General features: G+C 34.2%; 1 protein-coding gene across 1 annotated transcript in view; it reads left to right on the forward strand.

Annotated features, from left to right (window-relative positions):
• LOC143251572 (uncharacterized protein CG43867-like) overlaps positions 1-20,674 on the forward strand; it is a 281,765-nt gene that overhangs the window by 230,534 nt on the left and 30,557 nt on the right. Inside the window, exons 10-17 of the mRNA XM_076502847.1 lie at positions 28-250; positions 5,787-5,923; positions 8,150-8,266; positions 10,363-10,449; positions 12,642-12,711; positions 13,748-13,836; positions 14,481-14,561; positions 20,437-20,610. Coding sequence (XP_076358962.1) covers positions 28-250; positions 5,787-5,923; positions 8,150-8,266; positions 10,363-10,449; positions 12,642-12,711; positions 13,748-13,836; positions 14,481-14,561; positions 20,437-20,610 — 978 coding nt within the window. The remainder of the gene's footprint in view (positions 1-27; positions 251-5,786; positions 5,924-8,149; positions 8,267-10,362; positions 10,450-12,641; positions 12,712-13,747; positions 13,837-14,480; positions 14,562-20,436; positions 20,611-20,674) is intronic.

Here is a 20,674-nt window from a genome sequence, read left to right on the forward strand (position 1 = left end):
GGATCAGACTTTTATTGCTATTTTCAGCGTGCTTCTCAAATACGTACAATTCCGTTTAGTGAAGAATCTTCGGATTCATCAGATAACGAAGACGCACGCGCTACAATAACAACGACATCTTCCCACACCACGAGCGGCGAGATTGAGTCCAGCGCTTCTACTGGCAGTTCCGGAAAGGGAGGAAAGATTCTAAACAATAATTCCCCTGCACTTCAAAACTGTAATTCGCCTTTGAAGTCTGCCGCGAGAGGTAAGTTCAGCATAGAAATATAACATCTAAATCTTACCTTGAATACGTAGATGCTTTATTTTGACAGTATACTGTTTCGTAGTAACAATACTTGTAACAAACATATATCAACTAGCGTACAGGGCCGTAAAAAGTGACGGGGCAAACACAACCATTCCCACCTTATGGCATACCCTAACCTCTCATTTTATAACTAACTCAAATAAATAAATTTTGTGAAGAAAACCTACAAAGAGGCAGAAAAATGCAATCAACGTCGATAAATTCCTTTGTGAGCCAATCAAAATTAAGATCATTCAGGAAATGAATTCGTTACGTATCCATAGAACAATTATTGGTAAAAGTCAGTTAAATAACATCGTTGTCGTGTTGTTTAGCAACAAAAGTATAACCCAAGGGTGGCCAAATCGCGGATCGCGAGCCACATGCAGCTCTTTGACATATAATGTGCGGCTCGCGAAAATACATTGGGTGAGCTTCTTTTTGCATCACAATTAATATAAAAGGTGAATAAAAAAGTTACAACCTTTATAATTATTTATGGAATATAAATTGAGAGTCCACTGGATTCAAACGTAAGTTTAATGTTCATGGTAAGTAAATATATTTAATAATTTAAATCCCAATTTTAATGCTGGATTTCAGTCATGGATTAAAGATATTCCGGATCAGCAAGGATTACAGAGGAATTGTACTGGAGAATCAGTAATTGTACAAGCTGGTGCTGATAATGCTAGTTTTAGTGGGCGTGGCTTGTGATCGCGTGAACGTGGCGTGTGTGACTGTGTTGCGAACAGTGAAATTAGCGGAGTGTAATTGTGATACTGGGCGCTGTACAGTTTGGTTGCGTTGCGCGTGTTGGAGCTTATTGTTTCTTTCCACTTTAATTTTTTTATAAGTGTCTGTGAAAATTTTGTGAAGGAAGATGGCGTCATCAAATTGTAAGAAGCGAAAATATGAAGATGAAAACAGAAATTTTAAGGCTGAATGGGAGGAATATTTTGCATTCACCGTTAAAGGAGGTAAACCTTTGTGTCTTATCTGCAATGTGTTACTCAGTCATCACAAAGCCAGTAACTTGAAACACCACTATGGAACAAATCACAAAACTTTTTGTCTGATTATCCATCTAAATTAGAATGACGAAAAAACAAGTTAATTATTAAAATTATCATTAAAAGCCAGCAGACACTGTTGACAACGTTCAGTAAGGAAGTTGAGACAACGACTGAAGCTTGTTTTTTAATACCATGGAATATTACTGGTGCTAAGCACCCATATTCTGATGGGGAATTTGTTAAGAAGAATATAGCTGAAGTTGCTGCGGTGTTAGATCCAAATAACACAAAACTTCAGCGACTAATAGCACAAACACCAGCTACACGCTACACTACAGAGAGATGTATCTCTCAGATCAGTTCTGATGTTGCAAGTAAAATGCGAAATTATTTAAAGAATTCCCTTAGCCCTTGATGAATCTGCAGACACACAAGACAATCCACAATTGGCGGTATTTGTTCGTTACGTTACCTCTGAAGTAACTGTGAAAGAAGAGGTGTTGGACTTAGTGGCACTAAAAGAAACAGCTCACGGTGTTGACATTAAAAATGCGCGTGACAGAGCCTTAACAAATACTGATAATCCACTGGATAAACTCGTCAGTGTTTGCAACAAATGGATCACCTGCGTTGGTAGGGAAAAATGCAGGATCAATTGGACTTATGAAAAGTGATCCCAGCTTTCCAAAGTTTCTCCCACTTCATTGCATTATTAATTGTGAACATCTGGCACCCAGATACTTCAAATATAAAGATGTTATGAAAGTTGTTCTTGAACTTGTCAAGTTCATACGTTTAAATGGGAAGACCCACCGACAATTCAAAAATGTCATTGAAGAACTGGAGCCTGAAGATAAACCTAGTGATGCCTTTTTCTTAAATAGGGTTGTGGATCTGTTGGAGCCTATTATTACTTTTCTTGAAGAAAGGAAAAGATTCTATCCTCAACTGGGAAATGGTGAATTTATGCAAGGTCTAATGTTTCTTACTGATATAATGAATAATCTACAAACTCTCAACTTGACACTCCAAGGGAAGGATAAGATTGTTTCTGATCTTACTCGGACAATTTTCATTTTTAAGAATAAAATAAGACTTTTTCATAGAGACATATTGTCAAGAAACTTCAGTTACTTTCACAATTTCAAAAGGAGAGAAAATACATTCCCTGACATTAAAATAAAAGAACACAAACTGTAAGAATATAAAGAAAAATTACAAGGACTGCTTGATAATTTCTAAACAAGTTTGAGGACTTACAGAAGCTGAAGCCGTATTCGCCTTTCTTGTAAATCCGTTCATGGTTGACGTGATCAATGATGGTTGTCCAATTCTCGAACCTCTGGTTACAGAATCATCTGCTATGGAAATGGAACTAATAGGACTACAGGAAGATCTGGGTCTAAAGATGATCCATAAATCCCATTCTACATTTGAGTTCTGGAAGCAAGTTCCAGAAATAAAATATCCTGAACTGAAGAAAACCACTCAACTCAATTTTCAGTACAACATACTGCTGTGAATCACTGAACTCTGTAATGAAATTTGTGAAGTCGAAGCTTCGTACAATCCTTACAAATCAACACCTGACGGAGCTAATTCATACAGCCTTGACAACACATCAGACGGAATTTCAACGACTCACAACCAAGATGGAAACTTACAAGATCTCTACTAGCAGGAAATAGCCTGATAATTGTATCAATGCCTGTTTGTGTCAGAAAAAATATTATGAAAGACTAACATTTTGTAAGATAGTATCTCATTAAAATATCTCTAATTTTATTGTTTTACGTATTTACCTCCATGTTTTGACCAGATATTTACTAAGACAAATAAATATCACTAAAAATATCTGTTTTTGCTCCTTTTATTTTATTTTTGGCAGTCTCATTTAATGTTAATGAAATGCAGATTTGTATATTGAACTACGTATATATGTGTGTGTGTGTGTACTTTGTGATTATTGAAACTAATATAAACTAACAGTTTAAAAACTACATACATGAATAAATATTATTACGTACATGTATTTCTTAATATTTATATAATATTTATGCTACACAATGTGTATGTAACAATAAACACGTGTGTGTAATACTTGTTCATGTCTTGCGGCTCTCAGGCTCTGAAACATATGGAGTTTATCATATGTGGCTCTTACGTTAAGCAAGTTTGTTCACCTCTTGTATAACCCAATGTTGTTATTAGTCTATGTACCGACAGTATAAAATGAAATATGCAGACAACAAATCTGAAAAACAAATATTAGTTGATTTTTTAATATAGAATCTCGGTAGACGAAAGAGATTTGTTCTTTACTAAACACGTTTGTGATATAACAGAAAATAGCTTCATTCAGAAACGATTTAAGTTTAAAAGTGAATCAATATTTTTTCTTTACTTTTATGATAAATTTTGTACACTAGGCTAGGTGATCCCACCACTCACTACGCTTATAAGGTTTCACGGCACTCCCTCACGGGCCCCCTGCACCCAGTTACTAAAATCGTAATTGGCAGACAGTAATCGAAATATTCTATATGGATAAATGCATTTTGGCTTCTATTATTCTTCCTATTTTGAGAGATCAATCGAGACGTGACATAGCATATACCGGTCTTTAAATAGGTTAGATAGACCTACAATTGACAAATTACGAAATGAAAAGTCTATACAAAAATTGTTAGTCTTGAAAACAAGGTAATTTCTTGAAAGTAAAACCTTGCAATTCTAGATTGTCTGTGATAAATAAACCCTTATGTAACAGTCGTTTTCTCGTGTCTCGCTGCTAAATTATTTATAATTACCACAAAATTTCAAAACGAGTTATCTGCGCTCTGCCCACTATGGTATAAAAACCGGTTTCTAGCATTGTAAGTCCGCTGATATTCAGCTGTGCCATTAGGGTACAGTTCCGCTGTGGCGAAACTTCGTCACTGAGAAAATACTAAGACTTGATGCTACAATAAATTCAAAACATAACATTGTATTGGGAGTTTTTACATTATATTCAACTCTACCACATTAACTGAAGTGAAGATATGTTTTCTTATAGACAGAGAGCGGGTGCGATATACTGAAACCATTTTGGATACTCAGCAGTAAAAACAGTCCATATCGCTATGGCCAGTGGTACTTTTTCTGACAACCATGTTTCTTGACAGTATTTTTGCAGCGTAGTTTCTTATGCAAAGCGCTTCTTCTTTCTATAGTTGTCATGTTTTAGAAACACTTTCCATCTCCATGCGGCCCTTCCATTAGCCATCTTGAGTAGGCTTGATTGTTTGTTTTTACATTTCGCTCAAAACCGCAACAGAGCTATCTACGCTAGCCATCCACAATTTAGAAATGTAAGATAAGAGGGAAGGCAGCTAATCATTACCATCCACCGCCAACTTTTGGGCTACTCATTTACCAACGAATAGTGGATTGGTCGTAACATTATAACGCTCTCAAGGCTAAAAGGGCGAGCATGTTTGGCGTGATGGGGATTCGAACTCGCGACCCTCGGATTACGAGCCGAGCGCCCTACCACTTGGTATGCCGAGTCTCCATTTGGTGTAGGAGAACGGCGTTTTTCCAATGTCCATTTCAATATTCCGATCACACGGAAATCTTATGAATTCTAGCACGTATACTTATTTCGTTCTCCAGTTGGTTGAGGTATGCGGTGGTTGATCATATATGTAGTTTAAGCAACTTGTGCGCTCGTGACTACACGTTTCGTGATTGAGATAATTCTTGATTATTTGTGTATTGTTACTTGTGACATGCAGACAAGTTTTGTTCATTTTGAATATACATTCATTAAATAGCTAGGTCGTGTTTTTTTAGTTCAACGTAGGTGACAAAACAAAATATGTGGCTTGGCTAACTAATGAACGAATATTCGCTATAAACTTCTTACCTGCGTTATAAGTGTAACTGCCAGTTTGTCCGCCAGTTTTGATTTCGTTCCCTTAAATCTCAAGCTCAGTCCTTTACTGCCACACATAAGGTATGCCCCACGCTAGTACAGCAGTATGCCTCCAAATTTACAACGCTAAAATCAGGGGTTCGATTCCCCTCGGTGGGCTCAGCATGTGACCCCATATGGCTTTGCTATAAGAAAACACACACATAAGATATTTTTGATTAAATAGAGAATTGCGCTAATGTCTTTTGATGCTGTGCTACTGATTACTTGCTATATGTTACCAAGGATTTCATAGGTGTTTCTCATCAGAGAAAAATGATTAAATTCGTAACTAAGCATCAAAACTAGAAACCATGTTTTTTTATGTGTGCGTGTGTGTGATTAATTGGATTTTTCTACTATTTTATAGAGAATTATCTTAGTGCCATCTATGTGAAATTAAGAGAATAACCAAAGTAGTATTAATTAATGATTTTTGTAATTTTTTTTTTAAATAACAGAAATTTAAAATAATTTTGTTGTTTTGATATTTTAGATTTCTGAGTGTATATTTTTATAGAAATTTCAGAATCAGAGCTGTCGGACGATTACGCTATTCCTCCGGATGCCTTTCCTCCAGACACTTTCAGTGTAGATTCTGTGGAACCTCAGTCCTTCAAAACTCCGCCTGCGACAGACAGTCCTAGAATAGAAAGGGTGGGCTTCTTAATCGCACATGATAATTTACCAATTCGTGAGCATTAAAACATGTGTTGCTGTAAGAGAAAAATGCTTAGGTTATGGTTGTATATTCAGTTAATGTTTTCAATGCAATTTTATTTCTATTTTACGTTTATCTGTAATTAATATTACCTTTAATCAAATATTCAGACACTTGTTAAACAGATGTTTAAAACATTTTTTAAATATTTTGAAGGTTGTATGATCATTTATACACAATCAGGTAAATGAATCTACACCAGTTATATTGTGTAATATTTTTGTGTGCATTGAACATGTTGGTTATACTTACGATGCTCACTCAGGCTATGTACAAAAGCATAATTAAGTAAAAACATTTTTTTTTTTTTTTTTTTACTGAAGCAATTATCTGTAATGGAAAAATTACGAAATTAGTACAATGTATGATTATTCAACTCCACTCTGTGTTGTATAGAGAAGAATGAAATAAGAGAATTGTCAGTTTTGTAAATAAATACCATAAGAATTGCAACATGGATCCCATGTAATATTTTGTATTAGTTTATGTAACTTGTTTGTGTTAAAACATATAAGAACATAAATACCAACCATTATAGAATACTGTATCATTTCAAAATTGTATTTATACAACAGATAACTTTTTGTTTAGTTTTAGAAAAAAACAAATCAACGTTTAAATAGTGTCACATTTTGTCTAAGTTCTACTTTTAATGAATGTCTTGATAATGATGGCTAGTTTTTAAAGCCATTATTTTTCTACCTTTATTAAATGCCTTTGTTTTGAAGGTAGTAAATGTACACCATTCTGTATCGTCTCATGAATGACATCTTGTTGTAGTGGTTAATTCTTTCATGTCGTTATTTATTATCTTTATATGAAACGTTTTTATTTTATAGTTGTCTTTTTCACACCATTTTTCTAAACTTTTATCAAAGGACTTTCTGCTATGGCCCGGCATAGGCAGGTGGGCTAAGACACTCGGCTCGTTATCCGAGGGTCGCGGGTTTGAATTCCCGTCGCACCAAACATGCTCGCCCTTTCAGCCGTGGGGACGTTATAAATGTGACGGTCAATCCCACTATTCGTTGGTAAAAGAGTAGCCCAAGAGTTGGCGGTGGGTGGTGATGACCAGCTGCCTTCCGTCTAGTCTTACACTGCTAAATTAGGGACGGCTAGCACAGATAGCCCTCGTGCAGCTCAACGTGAAATTCAAACCCGACTTTTTAACAATTTCTGTCACCCTTTTTAAATTAAATATTTTAAATTATTTTGTGTTTGTAGAGATATAATGGATGATCATTGTTTATCACAGGAATGTTTAACCTTTTTGAGAAATATTTATACTTCTTAATTTCACGAAATTAGAATATTTTGTTCTACACTAAATTACCCTATTCAGCTTTACTATATTCTACACTACGCTTCATTTCACTACACCTCAAATATCAGTACACTGCATTAAACATTTTTATTTTGCTGTATTACCTTCCACTTAAAGAAATAATATAACCACAATGAATTACATTTTGTATTTGAAATTGATGATATACGTCGGTCAAGTACTGGAAGGATACAGTAAACTGAACTGTTAATGGAAAGTTAAATTTAACTTCGATTTCTTGTTTTCCTAATATAAATCGCGTCAAACAAAATGTTTCCAAATAATATTATATATAAAGGATACTGTAATAATTAATTAGAAATCACTAAGTATCAACTTCTGTCTCCAGTTGTGAGGAAGTTCAGTCAAATTTGAAATTGTTATAGTTAAGTTAGGGCGCTCTACATGTCAAACACACTTGATTTTTACGGTACATTGAAGTACCGGCACATGAGTCAGTTTCATGTCGTAGTTATGGGAACAGTTTACTTTTCAATATAGTAAAGATTACGTAATATAATTTTATTTTATCTTTCATTGCATTCTTCAGCGTTTTACAAAGACTTAAACATGCAAAATATTAATCAGTTTAATGAATTGTGTTGTGTGTAAATATGTATTGTTACACGATTTGATTACTCAGTTACCCGGCTTTACAAAAATAGTTTTAATAAATATATCTATTGTTACTTTGGCCATTTCTTTTGTATTATATATATATATATATATATATATACTATATGTCTTTGGCAAGTGAATATTCTAACATTTTTATATATTAGTTATAGAACAATTAAATGTTTTTTTATTTCTAAAATTATGATTTTATTTTCCTTAGGCGAAAGAGTCACTAGAAAAAAATGGCTACTTAACAAAGTTAGGGGGGAAGTTTAAAACCTGGAGGAAACGTTGGTTCGTTCTTAAAAACGGTGTTCTCAGCTACTACAAGTCACAGGTACGTTGCAATGAAAGTGAAGCAGGATTACATTCTGCACTAGAATGTTTATTGTTTGGCAATAATTCTACATTAGTGCATCGTGAAAACCTTTGAGGTCACTTGACTGAACAAATGAAGTGACCCTGATGAAGAAGGATCTACATTTCGAAAGCTTTCGGATTATATAGCTTCTTGTTTTTGCCTTTAATTGATTTTCTGAACCCACGTGTTCTTTTAACATCACGACATAAGAGACTAAAATTGATTCGTTAAGTAAAAGTTTCTCTCGTTAATAGCAGATTAAGATATTCTCCTCGTATAGTTTGGTGGACATGAAGTATTATAAGCAAATGTATACAATATAAGACCTGATTGACTTTTAGTTTCAATAAGGTTAGTTGTTCTAGATATTTTATCAACAGTCCTGAACACCAGAGAAATGTGGTTTTGATATTCAAGTATTGATTGTGTTTGCAAATCATAAAATAGGGAGAAATTCTATAAACAGATGAGACAGCAATCGAAAATTCAATAGTGTTATTCTATATAAAGTTATATATCTGTTCAAGGTTCAAACTACAAATCACATAGTATATAATACTGTTACAATAAGATTTCTTATAAAATGTTTAGTGTAATAATCGTTTGTAACTGTTGTTATCTCATAGTTAAACATTGTGCTGTATGCCTGTTCGTTATTAGTCCTCTTATTACTGGTAAAGATCTTTCTTGACGATTAAATAGTTACTGCATCTTGTATTAGAGATACATGCTGATAAATAAGAGTGCGCATGCGAGTGTGTCTATATATATGTGAGTAATTACTGTCTCTTGTGTTAACACGGAAATCTCTTGTATAGCTTTTCGCTAATATCCAAAACAATCAAGTCGGTAATCTCTAAAGGTGCAGACATAATAAGTGGAATGCGATTGTTCAATGATATGTTGCATGTATTCTGTTACCCTTGACACTGTCCTAAACTAATGCATCGACAATTAAATTCATCGAGGACGAGGGGTAATGATGAGAAATATTTTACTCAGTAATGTTTTTACAAGTGTAAATTTTATATATATTCGATGATTGTGACTTTTCTGAAGAAGTTGTTTATTGTGATTCGAGATGTGTTTCGAGGCAGTATTTTAATCTGAAATAAACTGTCACACACTAAAATATTAACGATATAGCTAGATAAGAAATTGGTATTTTTGTTATTATCGTGCCTAAACATAGTAGATGGTAATATAATCATAAGTGTTTATGCTTATGAAACACGAGTACACGTGGCACGTGTTTGTTTGTATTCATGCGAGTAGAGGAATCGTTAAAAAGATGAAAGTTTGAATACAAAAGAGTAACTAAGAATATCGTAGTCTGAATACGTGTGTGTAACGATATGGGACAGGACATGACAGCGTGCATACATGTGTATGTTTAGGAATGTGAAGAAGGACATTATAGTCTCTGCACCCTTATATATTTAAATATGTTAGGAAGTACGTTTACCAGTACGTTTTTATGTACATTACGAAGAAAATACAACGTACTCACAACAGAGCCCATATCATACGTCGACACCTGGTTAAATATATAACATGTTTTAAACCTGAGCTAAACGTTTACTTATTTGATTCAAAAACAAGATATTAATTCAAACATGGTCGAGCAAAAAGCTTCACGGTGTATAAGTTTCACTTGCTCCAGATCACAAGGTAATGAAAAGAATCGAGTTTCTAATAAGTTAGATCAAACAGTGCTTGGTAGAAGATAAAAAAGTGCCTAGTATTATTGCAAACACTATATGACAAACAAAACATAAAATAACAACTTTACAGCTGTATTAAGTTTGTTAAACGTTTACACCAAGTCTTTGTTTTTGCAATACGCTACATTTGAAATTCATTTACAGTAAAACAAATTACGTCACATCACTCGAAATTGAAAATATATGTTTTTATTTTATTTTGAATAATACTAAAATACTTAAAGTTCTTTTAGTAAAATCAAACAATTAAAACTCAATACTGTTTGTAGAAGATAATACGTCCAACCCTATTTACTGACCATGCCTTGTTTCTTTTTTCACTAAGTCATTGTCTATTTGCGTTTTCAGAGTGACGTGAATAGGAAACCTCAAGGACAGATAACATTAAATGAAGTTTGCCGAGTAAACCGTGTTGAAGGCGCTGCAACTTTTGAGGTAAACATATTGATTGTGTCGCATTTTATCTATTGTAGAAGGAAAGGCAAACAAGGGCGTATAAATCTATCTATGAATGCGTTGTCTGTCTGTTAGGCGCTACAAATTTAAACACGTTTTCCTATTTTTTTTGTGTATGAATCCGTTATAAGAAGTTAGTTTTTCAATGTAAAGATGAAGAACGCAGATAACATGGAAGTGTTTCTTAGTTTTATGTTATATTTTATCCCAAAGTGTATTATTGAATACTTTCTTGGTATAATATCCACTGTCGTTAATGTGTTTGGTTTACGATTTTCATTTGTTTCTCAATTTTCCTTTCTAATTAGATATACGATTTGTTGGTAGCATATTGAGGAGTTGTACATTGTAAAACAGTTTGTTTAAAGGACTTTTGAGTAGAGTGATCCACTTTAAAACGAAGAAAATAAGTTACAAAGCGCTAACAAGCGTTTAGGTACAAGATGAATAAAAAACTGGGAATTTAAGAAACAGCAAATAGGGATCGTATAAAATGTAATGAAAAAAGGCTGTAAATACTGTAGACATTATTTGCTCAAACTACAAACGCCTGCTTTAATTTCATGTTGTTACCTACAATTACATTTGTGGAAGTCAAATTAGGTTCTTGAAGTTTGAGGCCTAGCATGGCCAAGCGTGTTAAGAAGTTCGATTCGTAATCTGAGCGTCGCAGGTTCGAATCCCCGTTACACCAAATATGCTCCCCTTCAGGCGTGGGGCGTTATAAAGTGACGGTCAATCCCATTATTCGTTGGTAAAAGAGTAGCCCAAGAGTTAGCGGTGGGTGGTGATGACTAGCTGCCTTCCTTCTAGTCTCACGCTGCTAAATTAGGGACTGCTAGAGCAGATAGCCCTAGTAAAGTTTTGCGCGAAATTCAAAACAAACAAACAAACAAATCTTGAAGTTTGAGTAATAATGTTTACAGTATCTCTAGCCTTGTTTCCTATCTGTTTTATGATTCCTATCTGCAGGTTTTTCAATTCCCAATATTTTATTTATCTTGTTTACTAGCTTTTTTTATGTTTCACTATTGGCAAATAATTACTTTATACCACTTAGCTTTGTATATTGTAATGATAGTAAACATAGCTATAAAAAGATGATACTGTTCTTGATGATTTACTGTAGCTAATGATTATTAGATCGCATTAATTAAAGCTGCAGTGGTGATTTGTTTGAGGATACAGTGAGCATTTGTAGTTTGTGTGTAACTAAATTCTCTACATATAATGCATAGCAATGGGCAATTATACGCCTAGATTTAAACACAACTCCCACTAAGCGTGTATAATATTTTACCAGCAGAACAGCAACCTTTACAAATAAAACATTTTAAATAAACCTTGTTGTTTATAAAGTAATTATTCTATGAATGTGTGTGATAAATTTAGCATTGCGTGTATCATTTTTTTTTTACTCATTCACTTCATACATGGTATAGAGGTTGGCTTCCTGAATACATTGATTGTATGGTGTACAAAGCATTTACCATCCACATGTTACAGTCACCTAGCGTTCATCTGTTATTGGCTAGCAATTTCTATACTTAAACTTTTTAAACAAACCTTATATATTTGTAAAAAAAAGTTAATTTAAAGGGGTAATGATCACATTGTTTACCCATGAATTATAATGTTTTTAGCTAATATAAAACAAACAGATCGACTTGTATATACCCCTAAGATCTTCCAATTGGTATTCTGGGAAAGGTTTGGGTAAAATATGTCAATCTGTTTTTGTTGTAGGCTAGCAAGATAATAATAATAATTACAAACGTGTCATTTTGAGCAGATTTTTCTTTTCTTTTGTAGACCTAACAAGTGTACTTTTTAATGCATTTTCATACCTGTACAGCCTTAACAGTCAATCGCGACTATTTTAAAGTGTTGTTTGAACTAAAGTTTTTCCGTTTAAGGCGCTTTTACCCAAATTTCCTATTAGGGTTTTGTATAATACCTTGCGATTACTATTACGAACAACTGTCGTGATACATGATACGTGTACAAATATTAACAAGCGTTTATGTGCATGTGCTTGGGAATGAAACAGACTAATAACTTTATGTGTCGTATTTCAATATCAGATATAATTATAAGTATATGGTTTTGATACTTTACTAGATTAATGCATATTATTGATCAGAATTATTGCTTCTTTCTACATGACTTAGCTATGCACAGAAAAGCGGATTTATTATCTGACCGCTGATTCAGCTACAACAATGGAAGAATGGATTAAAGGTACTTTTGGTACTCATATGGTTACCTATTTCTCTAACTAAACTGATTAGTTTCATTTAAAGTTTTTCTATGACTATCATGTATATTCCGCTACAAGTGGTGATATTTAAAACAAGGTTTATGTTATTTATTCTTTATACAATAAAATTTATGAAACTCTTACTAGAAGTTTGAAAGGTATCATAAAACATGGTAAAAGTAATATTTTATTGAACTAACAGGAAATGAGGGCAGATAAGATGAGATGGAGTGGGTGGGTGAGGTGAGACGCGCCACCTTAGTTAGCTATAATATTTACCTATGAAACAATGTTAAGAGTTCGATTTCTGTTTGCTTTCCGCTTTAGATTCTTCAGAAAAAAAATTCTCAAGACGGCATAACACAGTTAAAGTTTATTTATTTATTCCCAAAATACTGGTTTTGAAAGTTCAATCAGTTATTTACTACCATAGAATATACTTTTAAAGTGAAAAATATAAAATTTAATATATTTGTTTTAATTAAATGATGGCCACAAAATTTGTAGTTTGGTGTAGTTTTATGTTTCTAATTAGCAGATCCTGCTAAAGGTTATAATAGATATTAGGATCTGAAATGAGTGGAGGCCCGGCATGGCCAGGTGGGTAAAGAACTTGACTCGTAATACGAGGGTCGCGGGTTCGAATACCCGTCACACCAAACATGCTCGTCCTTTCAACCGTGAGAGTGTTATAATGTACAGTCAATCCCACTATTCGTTAGTAAAAGGGTAGCCTAAAAGTTGGCGGTGGGTGTGATGACTAGCTGCCTTCCCTCTGGTGCTAAATTAGGGACGGCTAGCGCAGATAGCTCTCGAGTAGCTTTGTGTGAAACAAACAAAACAAAGCATAAAGAAACAACGAGAAAGGAACAAACCCGAACCCTGAAATGAGTGAATAAGTTAAGAATGAATTTTGAGTCTAATGGATAAATCCTTTCAAAATAAACTTTAAACAGCTTTAGTGTTGTAGTTTTACAACTATTAGATGGTCAAGTAACAAAAAGTTTGCACTTTTAGTTTTGCAGAAGGTATTAAGGAGACACGCCACACGATTATTATTAAGCAAAGAAGAAAATAAAGCAACCATAGAAGGCTGGCTAACGAAGGTAAGATTTAATAACGCCAACATCGAAGGTACTGAATATAATAAAGGTAATTATTGGTAGCGCTAGCAACAGAAGATTGGCTAATAGTTGACGTAAGGTTAGAAATAGAAACACAAACGATAGAAGTTTATGTAATAAAGGTTAAGGAATTGTGAAACTAAAAGCAAAAGATTAGCTTACGAAGATAAGAAATAATACCTAACTATAGAATATTGACTAACAAAGGTGATATAAGCTTGTTTAACAAAGACAAGAATTATACGACACATAATAGGTATTCGCTGCTGGTTACAAACGTTTGCAGAATCTTGACTACAAACAATTCGATTTTCTGTTTATTTACCACATGTTTTTATCATAACATCTTAAAAACGTATTGAAGAATATAACTTCAACTGATCATAGGTGTCTATACTTGTAATTCCTAGATTTTACAAGAGCGCGTGCGCACCTTCCAGTTAATAATTGTTTCGTTTTATTTTATTCTTAAAGTGTTAAAAGGTGTTTTGATATTTTTTCCTGTTTGTAATCTGGATTGTTATATTTCAGAAAATCTCATACATAAAAATCAATGATAGATTAGTTGTTATCTTAAACCTAATTTGTACATTAATTATTTAATGGTGAGTTGTACTTTTCTTCAGGTGAAACATGGCCACTCTCGACGTTGTTGGTGTGTTTTGATTGGCCGAATATTCCTCTATTTCAGAACACCCAACGATCCAGTAAGTGTTTCTTTGTGTCAGTTAAATTTTATGAAAGCTTTGTTTACGTAAACTATTTTATAATAGATAACAACAATAAATCATATAACAAATATTACTTTGCACAATCAAATAAGAAATAGTCGGTATGAGAGTAGTTCCGATAATTGTATAACAAATATCCTAAAGTAATCTTCGATGTATTTTACACAATGTTATTAATAAAAATTGTCTGTTTGTTTTTTGAATTTCGCACAAAGCTACTCGAGGGATATCTGTGCTACCCGTCCCTAATTTAGCAGTGTAAGACTAGAGGGAAGGCAGCTAGTCATCATCACCCACCGCCAACTCTTGAGCTACCCTTTTACCAACCAATAGTGGGATTGATCGTCACATCATAACGCCCCCACGACTGAAAGCATGTTTAGTACTAGCGCGATTCGAACCCGCGACACTCAAATTACGAGTCGAACGCTTTAACCCACCTGGCCATGGCGGGCTATTAATAAAAAAGTGAGGTATTAGGTTACACATTAAAAAGCATAATAGATTTATATGTAAACATAAATAATAACGGTGGAAGCAAATTTTAGTGGTGTGCTAGAAGTTTACTTATCTTCTATTTAATCACAAAGCTACACAGCAGGCTATCTGTGCTCTGCTCTCTACAGGTATCGAAACCATGTTTTTAGGGGTATAAGCCTACAAACATACCGTTTTGTCACAGAGGAAATGCTTTAAAAAGTAAGCGCTGTTTAGTTTGCTGTTTGTTGTTAAACACAAAACTACACAAAGGACTATTTGTGCTCTGCGCACCACGGGTATCGAAACTCGGTTTATAACGGTATAAATGCATAGACGTATCACTGAGCTACTTTGCGGCAGCAATATAGTTTGTGATAAAAATTACCAACCTTATTTTCTATAAAAGAAATCTTTAGTTTAAAAATGTTCAATTCAGTTTTGTAAGTAAGTAAGTATCTTATCGAAATGTGCATCTGTGAAAACAATTTTCACGCTTTGAAGTTTTGAGTTTATTATAAGAGTGTTAATCGAATCTCCCTATTCGTTCTGACAAGTGTATCGCAAAGGATAGTTGACGGTGGGTTGTGTTAACCAGTTGCTTTCTCTGTCACTTCAAAATTATGGATGAGTAGGGCAGGTAGACCTCGATGAACATAAACAAAACCATCATACTAATAGCAAGAACGCGTTAACAAAATTACCTCGAATTAGGATTTTCATTTTCTCGCCTATATTTGAGACGTTGTTGTTTTGTGTTTCAAAATAATTCTTACTATTCTTTTATTACTATTATTATTAAGAAAAAAAATATTAAAAATATATTTCAAGATTTTTTTTATTAATATTAATAGTAATAAAATAAAAGGAATGTACCGCAGAAGTGGTTACGTTGGTAAAAAAGTAGCCCAAGAGTTGGCGGTGGGTGGTGATGACTAGCTCCCTTCCCTCTAGTCTTACACTACTAAATTAGGAACGGCTCGGTGCAGTGGGCTAACAACCTACTCACTTAAATACCTGTTGAAGAATCCGCAAGCGATTTCGGCCCTATGTTCCTTGATGGAATCTAATGGTTTTCACTAACTAACTATAACTAACTGCAGAAGTGGAGTTTCCGCAAGTGTCAGAAATTTGGTGATAGGTATCAGTGCACTTATCATTTCGTCTTTATCTGAGACGTAAGTTTTTTTTTATGTTGTTTATAAAAAGTATCCAATAACTGAATCAATTAATGTTTTAATTTTTTTCACGCTAGTAGATAGTCTACAAACATGATACACTTGCCGTTACTTCTATTCGTTAATATTCGAATACTCTTTTACAGGATGTTACTAACACTGGTATTTTCTATCTGAATAGAATATTATGCCCAAATGGGTTAAATGGTCAACTTAGTGACCGTTACGATACAGTTAAGCCCCTCCCTCATTTTATACTATTGACCAGAAGGAATACTGATAGCCACCAATTCTCCGTCACAAACGTTTTGTTCGGCTTTGATCTGAGTAACTGTATTGACTGTTACTCTTATAACATACCCACAACTGAAATTCAGTTCAGACAGTATTGTGACTGCTTTGTTCAGTCGAAAGGGCTGCGACTGTACTCGTTCTTTACGCTATTAGCCAAAAACTACTCACACTCCATATATGACATGTGGACTTTATGTACGTGACGTCACAAACTTCATGTTAGATGAATGTGGTTGGAGGAAGACAGAGAATGACACTATGTAATATATTGATCTGTCATAGTACGATGATAGATCATCTGTCATATTGAAGATATCTGCATTTCCATTTGACTAAGTTAAATGCGAGAAATGGATAATAAATACACGTTTAAATAAATATACGAATCTGATCAACTGGAAACCAAGTAACCATTTATCAATACCTTGTTTACTTTCATCTGCTTCTCCATATTAAAAACGAAGCACAATCAACAGAGAAAATGTCATGTGTTTTAGGATTTCAAACTGGTTTTTATATATTTAACAGAAATACAGGATTTGTATTAACATTATACGTACATAATGTACTCCTTCATGTAATAATAAAATATAATACACGATTTCTTATTGTATCGCGTACTTCTGAAAGGGTCGAGTTTTCAAGTAAAGGGTGAAAAGAATTTCATACGGAGACGGTAAAGTTTGAACTACATAGACTGCAAGACTCATATTATTATTATTGTAGAACGTTTACGTGAAACATGTTTTAGTCTTTTACATTGAAAAGGTATAATATAAAAGTATGCAGTTTCATTAAAACATGGTCTGACATATTATAACAGTACTAAACTTACAGTATAAAATTATCGAATGATGTTAATAGCAAACAACACAAAAGTTGCTTTATTCTTATCAACAGTGCGTTTAACTTTCCTAAGTTGTTTTTTTTTCCTTTGGAAAGGATATTACAATGACTTCCCCATTGGAAAACATTTTATATGGCAATTGTCATAATTTCATTGGATTCTGTTTTTGCCAGTAGCAAATTACACTAGCATATCAAGGTAAATTATGTACTCATACATTGGATGTTAAGGACATTACAGCATGCAGGTTATAAAAAAACTATAATATAACGAGACGCAGTATCTCCGGTATTAATAGCGTTGTCTACAGACTGGTGGCGAGTCTGGTAAAATATACAACCTAGCCTAGCGAGCTTTGTATTCTTTGTATTTAGTATATTGTTTACAGTGAAGTGATTTATATCCGGAGGTTCACAGCCATATAAACTAGGATAGAAGACCTTGAAGGCCTATGAGTACTTTAATAGCTGTTTTGTCAACTAAGTATTAGTTGGTGTCGAATTTATTAAGCATCTGCCAATGTATCAGTGTCATAAATCCGTTAAGTTAATCCCATTAACTCTTATGTCTTTTAAGAATTTAAGAATTTAAAAATGAAATATGGGTCATTTATTCCAAAAAAAAAAAAGGAAGAAAAAAGAGGCCTTTCTAAATAGAGTGCCATTCATTCTTCATTAAAATTATTTCTTCAGTTGAAAACGACGAATTTATTGCATTTTGGGCTCGTAATTGTATTTGTTGAGAGGCCATTATTGGGGTAATCGCTCTATTCATTTCCATTAAACCTGTTGCCACACACACATGTTATATGACTTAACTCATGCAAGTATAAGGTTAATAGTACTGGAAAAATGACAGAAGAATGATTCAGGCCTTACTACCTTGTCAGTTAAGAGAAAAAACATAAACACATTTTCTGTACAGGAAAAATTTCCGAATTTCTTTGTAGAGGTATTTTCATCTCGGCCTGTAAATCATATTGTATACAGTCATGTGAAAAAGTTAAGGCACCCTATAAAAGCCTGTGTATTTTTGTAACATTTTTGGATATAAAGATATTTATTCTCAATTTTAACAATACTGAGAGATTATAGGAATATAACTAAACAATTGAAACTGAAAAAAAGACTTTTCAAGATCTTCTGTAAATGTAATTATACAAAATGCATATTCTAACTGAGGAAAAAGTTAGGACACTCTACCCCTAATAGGTAGTGTTACCCCTTTAGCTGAAATAACTGCAGTGAAACGCTTCTTGTAGCCGTCTACCAGCCTCTGACATCGGTCTGAAGAAAGTTTGCCCCACTCCTTAATGCAGAATTCTTTCAGCTGGGTCTGTTTGAGAGGTTTCTTGCATGTACAGCCCGTTTCAAGTCACCCCATAGGATCTCATTGGGATTAAGATCTGGGCTTTGACTCAGCCATTCCAAGACTCTCCATTTCTTAGTTTTCAGCCAGTCCTTGGTGGATTTACTGGTATGTTTTGGGTCATTGTCGTGTTGTAGGGTCCAGTTCCGCTTCAGCTTTAATTTTCGTACAGATGGTCTCACATAATCCTCAAGCACCGTCTTATACACAGTAGAATTCATGGTGGATTCTATGATTGTGAGCTGTCCAGGTCCTGCTGCAGCAAAGCAGCCCCAAACCATAACACTTCCACCTCCATGCTTCACAGTTGGTGTGAGGTTCTTTTCTGGAATGCTGTATTTGGTTTACGCCAAACATGTCCTCTGTTTTGGTGTCCAAATAATTCAATTTTGGACTCATCTGTCCAAAGAACATTATTCCAGAAGTCTTGGTCTTTGTCTACATTCTCTCTGGCAAACTTCAGTCTGGCCTTGATGTTTCTCTTAGAAAGCAAAGGTTTCCTCCTTGCACACCTCCCATGCAAGTTAAACTTGTGCAGTCTCTTTATGATTGTAGAGCATGCACTTTCACATCAACAGTAGCCAGAGCCTGCTGTAGGTCCCGTGATGACATTTTAGGGTGTTTGGAGACCTCTTTTAGTATTTTGCGGTCTGCTCTCGGGGTGAACTTGCTTGGACGACCAGACCTGGGCATGTTGGCAGTTGTTTTGAAAGCCCTCCACTTGTTGGCTATTTTCCGGACAGTAGAATGGCTGATTTTAAAACCTTTTGGGATATTTTAAACCCCTTACCAGACCACAATTTTCTATCTGAAGGCCTGGGACAGCTCATTTGCTCTCACCATGGTGCTCACCCTCACTTCAACAGTCAGGAGCACACCAAACTAAATGTCTGAGGTTTAAACAGGGTAAGCCTCATTCAAAATGCTGAGTAACGATCTTCTAATCATGTGCACCTGGTGTGATACACCTGTGTGTGAGTTGATCCATTTTAAGTGGGAATAAATGTAGGGGTGTCCTAACTTTTTCCTCAGTTAGAATATGCATTTTTGTAGAATTACATTTACAGAAGATCTTGAAAAGTCTTTTCTTCAGTTTTAATTGTTTAGTTATATTCCTATAATCTCTCAGTATTATTAAAATTAAGATTAATTATCTATATATCCAAAAATGTTACAAAAATACACAGGCTTTCATAAGGTGCCCTAACTTTTTCACATGACTGTATATCTAAGAAAAAACAATAATAAACATTAGAGATGCTTGTCAACCAAATAATTTAAACACATTCCATACAAGACTTGTTCTATGAAGCCAGACCTGACAATTCTCCTTTATTTTACGGAAGACGTTTTTTTTTTACGAAAATTTCTACAGGTCAAATTTTGGTATGAATTTTCACCTATATTTTTGCTGTTACGCGTATCTCAATTTCTGGGACAAGTTGAGAAAATGAGTAACGGGTGTGTTCCCAGATTCGGACATTGTGAAACGTATTCAGCGTTAAAAAAACCAAACGCATTAAAATTGTAAAGGTGAGACTACAGTTTGTTTGTTTATAGGGAGCATAAATTACCAAAACGATCTCTTAGTATGAAAATTTAATTAATAGTTTAAAAGTCTGATGTGTGTGGATAACAAACTGTCAATCACGTTTTACCAAAAGAGTTTTGCTTTCCTTTCTTTTAGACACCAATGGGCCAGATTAATATGAGAGACTCTCGGGTGGAGGAAGTCGTCCATGTGTCTGACAGTGATGAGGAGGAAGAAGAAGAGATGATGAGAAAGTCAGAGTTCACTGTTGGAATATTCTCTAGCCATCAGGGGCCAACGTATCTTTTGATGACTAGCAAGCAAGAGATGGTAAAAGCGTATTGATTAAACATTGTATAATGGTTAATAGTTTCGGAAGAAAATAATATAGAAT

Source organism: Tachypleus tridentatus, chromosome 1 (genome assembly GCF_004210375.1).
Source record: "Tachypleus tridentatus isolate NWPU-2018 chromosome 1, ASM421037v1, whole genome shotgun sequence".
In the NCBI taxonomy this organism is placed as follows: domain Eukaryota; kingdom Metazoa; phylum Arthropoda; class Merostomata; order Xiphosura; family Limulidae; genus Tachypleus; species Tachypleus tridentatus.